General features: G+C 62.3%; 1 protein-coding gene across 1 annotated transcript; it reads right to left on the reverse strand.

Moving 5' to 3' along the window:
• Positions 1-115: 115 nt before the first annotated feature.
• Positions 116-5,658, reverse strand: SART1 (spliceosome associated factor 1, recruiter of U4/U6.U5 tri-snRNP; the record flags this gene model as incomplete). The annotated part of the gene is made up of 7 exons (XM_050310078.1): positions 5,610-5,658; positions 5,454-5,509; positions 4,049-4,174; positions 3,017-3,122; positions 2,217-2,294; positions 2,006-2,105; positions 116-255 (listed from the first exon to the last, which is right to left on the reverse strand). Coding segments are annotated over exons 5-7 (300 nt in total), but the record flags the coding sequence as incomplete, so codon positions are not given.
• Positions 5,659-8,281: the final 2,623 nt, after the last annotated feature.

Consider the following 8,281-nt stretch of genomic DNA (forward strand, 5'->3'; position numbering starts at 1 on the left):
CGACACGTCACTGTATGTGGTGGACTTTGATGTTGGCAGACACAATTAATGGTAAATTACGTCATGAGATGTCAGGATATGTCACGATATATTGTGATACAGGGTAGGGCCAGACCTGGGGGGCGGGGCCGGGCTCCTCCTCCTCGTAGGGGACGTAGGGCGGCTTCTTGCGCCGCAGCTCCTGCTCCTGGCGCGCCCGCTCCTGCGCCGCCAGCGCTGACTGCTCCAGCACGTCCTCCCCCGCCTCCAGCACCCCTGGGGACACCCAAGGGACACCGTGGGGACACCCAGCACCCCTGGGGACACCCAAGGGACACCGTGGGGACACCCAGAGCAGTGCCACCACCCCTGGGGACACCCAAGGGACACCATGGGGACACCCAGGGGACACCCAGCACGTCCTCCCCCGCCTCCAGCACCCCTGGGGACACCCAAGAGACACCGTGGGGACACCCAGCACCCCTGGGGACACCCAAGGGACACCATGGGGACACCCAGAGCAGTGCCACCCGCTCCAGCACGTCCTCCCCCGCCTCCAGCACCCCTGGGGACACCCAAGGGACACCATGGGGACACCCAGCACACCTGGGGACACCCAGCACGTCCTCCCCCGCCTCCAGCACCCCTGGGGACACCCAAGGGACACCATGGGGACACCCAGAGCAGTGCCACCACCCCTGGGGACACCGGGAGGACCCACTGGGGACACCCAAGAGCAGTGCCACCACCCCTGGGGACACCCAAGGGACACCGTGGGGACACCATGGGGACACCCAGCACCCCTGGGGACACCCAAGGGACACCATGGGGACACCATGGGGACACCCAGCACACCTGGGGACACCCAGCACGCCCTCCCCGCCTCCAGCACCCCTGGGGACACCTAAGGACACCATGGGGACACCCAGAGCAGTGCCACCTGCTCCAGCATCGTCCTCCCCCGCCTCCAGCACCCCTGGGGACACCCAAGGGACACCATGGGGACACCATGGGGACACCCAGAGCAGTGCCACCATCCCTGGAGACACCCAAGGGACACCATGGGGACACCATGGGGACACCCAGAGCAGTGCCACCACCCCTAGAGACACCCAAGGGACACCATGTCCCCACTGTCCCCTCAATGTTCCCACTGTCCCCTCACCCCTGTCCTTGAGTGTCAGCACCAGGGTCTGTCCCTGTTTCCCCCCAGTGTCCCCAATATCCCCAATCCCCCCAGTGCCCCCACTGTCCCCCCACTGTCCCCTCAGTGTCCCCAATGTCCCCCCAGTCCCCCCAGTGTCCCCTCACCCCTGTCCTTGAGCGTCAGCCCCAGGGTCTGTCCCTGTGTCCCCCCAGTGTCCCCCAGTGTCCCCCAGTGTCCCCAGTGTCCCCCAGTGTCCCCAATGTCCCCCCACTGTCCCCACTGTCCCCTCAGTGTCCCCAATGCCCCCAATGTCCCCCCAGTGTCCCTCCAGTGTCCCCAGTGTCCCCTCACCCCTGTCCTTGAGCGTCAGCACCAGGGTCTGTCCCTGTGTCCCCCCCAGTGTCCCCAGTGCCCCATCAGTGTCCCCAGTGTCCCCACTGTCCCCTCACCCCTGTCCTTGAGCATCAACACCAAGGTCTGGCCCTGTGTCCCCCCCAGTGTCCCCAATGTCCCTTCAATGTCCCCCCAGTGTCCCCACTGTCCCCTCAGTGTCCCCAATGTCCCCAGTATCCCCCCAGTGTCCCCCCAGTGTCCCCAGTGTCCCCAATATCCCCTCAATGTCCCCCCAGTGTCCCTTCAATGTCCCCCCAGTGTCCCCAGTGTCCCTTCAATGTCCCCCCAGTGTCCCCAATGTCCCCCCAGTGTCCCCAGTGTCCCCACTGTCCCCTAAGTGTCCCCCCCAATGTCCCCTCAGTGTCCCCAATGTCCCCCAGTGTCCCCTCACCCCTGTCCTTGAGTGTCAGCACCAGGGTCTGTCCCAGTGTCCCCACTGTCCCCCAATGCCCCCAGTGTCCCCCAGTGTCCCCAGTGTCCCCTCACCCCTGTCCTTGAGTGTCAGCACCAGGGTCTGGCCCTCGGGGATGGAGGCCGGGTCGTGCTCCACCGTCAGCCCCTGCAGGTCACGGGCGCTGTATCGCTCCTGGGGGGACAGGGGGGGGTCAGGGGGGGTCCCTCCGTGTCCCCCCAATGTCCCCAAGGTCCCCCAGTGTCCCCCCAAAGTCCCCAGTGTCCCCAGTGTCCCCCGGCTCACCCTGCGGCGCCGCTGGAATTCCTCCTCCACCAAGGGGCTCACCCCGAACTCCTCGTCCATCTCCTCCAGCAGCTTCGCCTGCGCCGGGAGCAGCCCCAGTTAAACCACTCTGGGGGGCACTGGGAGCAACTGGGATGGGGGTTGAACCCCCCAGCAACACCCCAACCCCCTCCTGGGAAATTGAGGATTTGGGAATTCTCTGCTGGGTTCGGTTTTGGGGAAAAATCAAATTAAAGGTGCAAAAAACCCCAATGTTTGGGGTCTAAAAATCCCTAAAACGGGGGTAAAATCGGCATTTTGGGCTGCAAAAAGGTGTTTTGAAGAGGTTTTGGGGGAGTTTTGAGGGGTTTGGGGGGGATTTTGAGGGGTTTTGGGGGGATTTTAGGGGGTTTTGAGGGGTTTTGAGGAGATTTTGAGGGTTTTTGAGAGAATTTTGGGGGGGTTTTGAGGGGGTTTTGGGGGGTTTTAAGGGGTTTTGGGGGATTTTGGGGGGGTTTTGAGGGCTTTTGTGGGGTTTTGTGGGGATTTTGGGTGGGTTTTCAGGGGGTGTTGAGGGGATTTTGGGGGTTTTTGAGGAGATTTTGAGGGGATTTTGAGGAGATTTGGGGGTTTTTGGGGGAATTTTGGCTGGGTTTTGAGGGGGTTTTGGAGGGGTTTTGGGAGGTTTTGAGAGCATTTTTAGACGATTTTGAGGGGGTTTTAAGGGGTTTTGAGAGAATTTTGGGGGTTTTGAGGGAGTTTTGGGGGGTTTTGAGGGGGTTTTGGGGGGTTTTGAGGGGGTTTTGGGGTGTCCCCCCCACCCTTTTGTCGGCGAGCTCCTTCTCCCTCTGCAGGGCTCGGCTGCGCTCGATCCAGGCGGCTGCGTCGTCCAACCAGGGCTCCTCCTCCCCCAGCGTCTTCACCTTCCTTTTTTGGGGGAAAAAAGAGCTTTTTTGGGGTCACCTCCCACCTAGGGACACCGCAAAAACCCACTGGGTGGTTGTGAGAACCCAAAAGATTCTGCAGGGACTACAGAGACCCTCCCTGCACCCCAAAACATCTCCCTGCAACCCAAAACCCCCCTAATTCCCCCCAAACCCCCTCCAATTCTCCCCAAAACCCCTCCCTGCACCACAAAACATCTTCCTGCAACCCAAAGCCCCCTCAAGACCCCCAAAACCCCTCCCTGCATCCCAAATTATCTTTCTACACCCCAAAGCATCCTCCAGACCCACCAAAATCCCTCCCCAGACCCCCAAAACATCTTTCTGCACCCCAAAACCCCCTTCAGCTCCCCAAAACCCCTCCCCAGACCCCCAAAACCTCCAAAACCTCTCCCCAGCCCCCAAAACATCTTCCTGCACCCCAAAACCCCTAATTCCCCCAAACCTCTCCCCAGCCCCCCAAAACATCTTCCTGCACCCCAAACCCCCTTCAGCTCCCCCGAAACCCCTCCCCAGCCTCCCCAACTCCCCCAAAATCCCTCCCCCAAAACCCCCAATTCCCCCCAAAATCCCTCCCCAGCCTCCCCAATTTCCCCTAAAACCCTCCCAGACGCCCCAAACACCCCCAAAACCCCTCCAATTCCACCCAAACTCCCCCAAAACCCCTCCCAGCCCCCCAAACCCCGCGATTCTCCTCCAAACCCCCAACCTCCCCCAAACCCTCCCAATTCCACCCAAACTCCCCCAAAACCCCTCCCAGCCCCCTAAACCCCGCAATTCTCCTCCAAACCCCCAATTCCCCCAAAACCCTCCCAATTCCACCCAAACTCCCCTAAACCCCTCCCCAGCTCCCCCAAAACACCTTCCTGCCCCCAGGCCCCCAAATCCCCCATGCCCACCCCTCCTGACCCCAGTTTCTGGTTGAGGAGCCGTTTTCCTTGGCTGCCGCCAGCTTTTCCCGGATCTCCTCCCGCTGTTTCAGGGCCAGGGGGTTGATGACGTCGGCGGCCACCGGGTCCTCCTTCGTGCCCGTCTCTGTTTGGGGGGAAACACCCCCAAAATCGGCTCCAGGGCCCCGAAAACGGCCACAGGGACCCCGAAATCGGCCACAGGGACCCCGAAATTGGCTCCAGGGACCCCAAAAACGGCCACAGGGACCCCGAAATCGGCCACAGGGACCCCGAAATCAGCTCCAGGGACCCCGAAATCGGCTACAGGGACCCCGAAATCGGCTCCAGGGACCCCAAAATCGGCTCCAGAGACCCCGAAATCGGCCACAGGGACCCCGAAATCAGCTCCAGGGACCCCAAAATTGGCCATGGGGACCCCGAAATTGGCCACAGGGACCTCGAAAACGGCCATAGGGACACCGAGAACGGCCACAGGGACACCGAGAACGGCCACAGGGACCCCAAAATCGGCTACAGGGACCCCGAAAATGGCTACAGGGCCCCGAAATCGGCTCCAGAGACCCCGAAATCGGCCACAGGGACCCCAAAATCGGCCACAGGGACCCCAAAATCGGCCACAGGAATCCCAAATCAACTCCAGGGACCCCAAAATTGGCCACAGGGACCCCGAAAACGGTCACAGGGACCCCAAAAACAGCCACAGGGACCCCGAAATCGGCCACAGGGACCCCGAAAATGGCCACAGGGATCCCAAAATCGGCTCCAAGGACCCCAAAATCGACTCCAGGGACCCCAAAATCGGCCACAGGGACCCCAAAATCGGCTCCAGGGACCCCAAAATCGACTCCAGGGACCCCAAAATCGGCCACAGGGACCCCGAAAACGGCCACAGGGATCCCGAAATCAGCTCCAGGGACCCCAAAATTGGCCATGGGGACCCCGAAATCGGCCACAGGGACCCCGAAAACGGCCACAGGGACCCCGAAATTGGCTACAGGGACCCCAAATTCGGCCCAGCAACCCCAAAATCGGCTCCAGGGACCCCAAATCAGCCACAGGGACCCCAAATCAGCCACAGGGACCCCAAATCAGCCACAGGGACCCCAAAATGGGCCTTGGCACCCCAAAATCAGCCTTGGCACCCCAAAATGAGTCTTGGTACCCCAAAAATGGCCCTTGGCACCCCAAAATCAACTCCAGGCACCCCAAAATCAGCTCCAGGCACCCCAAAATGGACCTTGGCACCCCAAAATCGGCTCCAGGGACCCCAAAATGGCCCTTGGTACCCCAAAATCAGCTCCAGGCACCCCAAAATCGGCTCCAGGCACCCCAAAATGGCCCTTGGCACCCCAAAATCAGCTCTGGGCCCCCCAAAATTGGGTGCCCCCCCCTCCCCCACTGACCTTTCTTGACCGTGTTGGTCTCCAAGGGTTTCAGCCCCAGCTTGGCCCGGAGTTTACTGGGAAATTGGGATAAAGGGGTGAGGGGGGCCTGGGGGATTTTGGGGGTGGGGACCCTTTGGGGCACCCAAGGGTGGGGAAGGGGTTGGGGGGTCTCACTTTGTTTCTTCCACACTCAAGGAGGATTCGGCTGCTGCGGGTTTGGGGGCTGGGGAGCAATTAATGGGTATTGCTAATTAATTAATCATAATTAGCCCCAAGGATAACAAAACAGGCCAAAATCAACCCCCAAAACCTCTCCCTGCACCCCAAAACCACCCCCAAGTGCGTCGTAACTCACCCAAAATCCTTCTCAGGGTCCCAAAATCAACCCCACGTCCATCCCAACCCCCCAAACCCCCTCCAGAACCCCCAAACCCCTCCAGACCCCTCAAACCCCTCCCAACACCCCCAAACCCCTCCCAGCCCCTCTAATCCCCTCCAGACCCCCCAATCCCCTCTAGACCCCCAAACCTCTCCCAAACCCCTTCCAGCCCCTCTAATCCCCTCCAGACCCCCCTGAAACCCCCTCCAGACCCCCTCAAACCCCTCCCAGCCACCCCAATCCCCTCCAGACCCCTCAAAACCCCTCTAGACCCCCCAAAACCCCCTCCAGACCACCCCAATCCCCCTCCAGACCCCCATAAACCCCTCCCTGAGCCCCCCAAACCCCTTCCAGCCCCCCAATCCCCTCCAGACCTCCACAAACCCCTCCCAGCCCCCCAATCCCCTCCAGACCCCCTAAAACCCCTCCAGACCCCCCAAACCCTCCCTGAACCCCACAAACCCCTTCCAGCCCCTCTAATCCCCTCCAGACCCCCCAACCCTCCCAGCTCTCTCCACTGCTCCCAAAATCGCTCCCAGCCCCCATATTTCCTTCCATCTCCTTCCACTCCCCTCAAAATTACTCCCAGTCCCTCCTAGAACCGCCTTTAATCCCTCTCATCTCCCTCCGTTGCCCCAAAATCCCTCCCAGTCCCCCCAAAACCCCTCCCAGCTCCCTCCCCTGCCCCAAAATCAGTCCAAGCCCCCAGACCCTTTTCAACCCCCTTCTTCCCCTCAAATCCACCCCCTCCCCCCTCACCGGGCTCCTCCCGCTCCTCTTTCCTGTCCCTCTTGGCCCTCCTGTCGGGCTCCGTTCTGTCCCCCCGGCCATGGCCTCCCCTGCCCGCCGCTTCCTCGGCTGCTCCGCCGCGCCGGGAGGAGGAGCCGGAGCCTCCCCCGGAGCCTCCCCCGGAGCCGCCGCGCTCGCCCCGCGAGCGGCTGCGCTTCCCGCGCCGCTCCCCGCCGCGGTGCCGGTGCTTGCGGTGCTCGCGGGGCCGCCCCGCTCCGCTCCCGCTTCCACCACCGCTCCCACCGCTCCCCGCGGCCGCTCCCGGAGCCTCCTCGGCCGCCTCGGCCCCGCCGCGCTCCCGGTGCTTCTTCGAGGCGCCCATGGCGGAGCCGCCGCTTCCGGGAGGCCTGAGGGGACTTCCGGGCGGTTGCCACGGTAACGCTTCCGGGATAACGGGAGGAACTTCCGGGCGGTTACCACGGCAACGCTTCCGGGATAACGGGGAGGGTGATTGGCTGAGGGAGGGTGGGAGATGAACCATTGCTCGCCGGAAGGGGTGGGGGGACACACACGCGAGGATTCCCCGCGGGGTTTTGTCCCACAGTAGAGAGATGGAAACCCCCAAAAAGCGGCAGGTTGTGGGTGTGTCGTCCCACCCCGTGCGGGGGGGAAGCGGCTTTTAGTGAGGAGGCCTCGCGCGCTCCGCCGAGGCGGGAGTCCGTAAATGGCAACTCCCCCCTCTCCCCCCCGGCGGTACAAAAAGATGGCGGCTCCCACAGAGAGTGAATGGGGACTTTGGGACACAACAAGATGGCGGCCGCTGGGGGGGGGGCAACAAAATGGCGGCCGCTTGGGGTGCAACAAAATGGCGGCGCAACGGGGGGGACCCCAAATAGGACGACGACGGCGAGACCCCTCCCTCGGGGGGAGAAGGGCAAAGACCCCCAAAATTGGAGTCTCTCCGAGCCACGAGTGGGGCGGAGAGCCCCAAATCCGTCCCCCGAGGTTCCGCTTCCCCACCGGTAACGCCGGGGTGGGTCCGGCCCCCCCCCGTCTCGTGGCCTTTGATCCGCCCGGCCCGGGCGCCTCAGCGGCGCCGGGGGCGGGGCTGGGGGCGTGGCCTGGGGCGTGGCAACCGTAAATTGGGCGTGGTCTTCGCGGGGTATAAAAGGCAGCGCCCCCTCCCCGCCCCCCCCACTCCTGTCACGAGCAACGAGGTGTGGTAACGAGGTTTTTAATAACGCTTTGGGGGGACTTTTTTTGGGGGGGAGCCGGGGGTCTCTTGCGGTTTCTATGAGAGTATTTGGGTTCCCAGGGGCGGATTTGGATGCCGGCCAGGGGTTTGCGACGACCCCCAGGGCGTTTTGGGGTGTCCAAGGGGGGCCTCGGGAAGATGCTGAGGGGTCCAGGAGGCCTTTGAAGGGTTTTTGGGGGGTTCAGGGGAGTTTGGGGGTTCTCAGAGCTCTCTTAAAAATCTTGGGAGTGCCCGGGGCAATGTCCAGGGAGGGATCTTGGATAGTGGGGAGGATCCCGCGGCCTCCCGAAGGATCTTGGGGGGCCCTTTGGGCGTCTTGAGATTTTCAAAAGTTTGTGGGATTTTTTTTAAATATTCGAGTGCAGGGTTCGAAACTCCTCTGCGAGTTTTTGGGTCCCCGAGGGGGTTCGGGACCCCCCAAACCCTCCTGGGGTGCCCTGGGAGGAATTTATCTCAGGCTCCCCCTCCCATGCGAGTTTGGGT

The sequence above is a fragment of the Myiozetetes cayanensis genome, unplaced genomic scaffold (genome assembly GCF_022539395.1).
Source record: "Myiozetetes cayanensis isolate MyiCay16 unplaced genomic scaffold, myiCay2020 scf1440, whole genome shotgun sequence".
NCBI classification, from domain to species: Eukaryota; Metazoa; Chordata; class Aves; order Passeriformes; family Tyrannidae; genus Myiozetetes; species Myiozetetes cayanensis.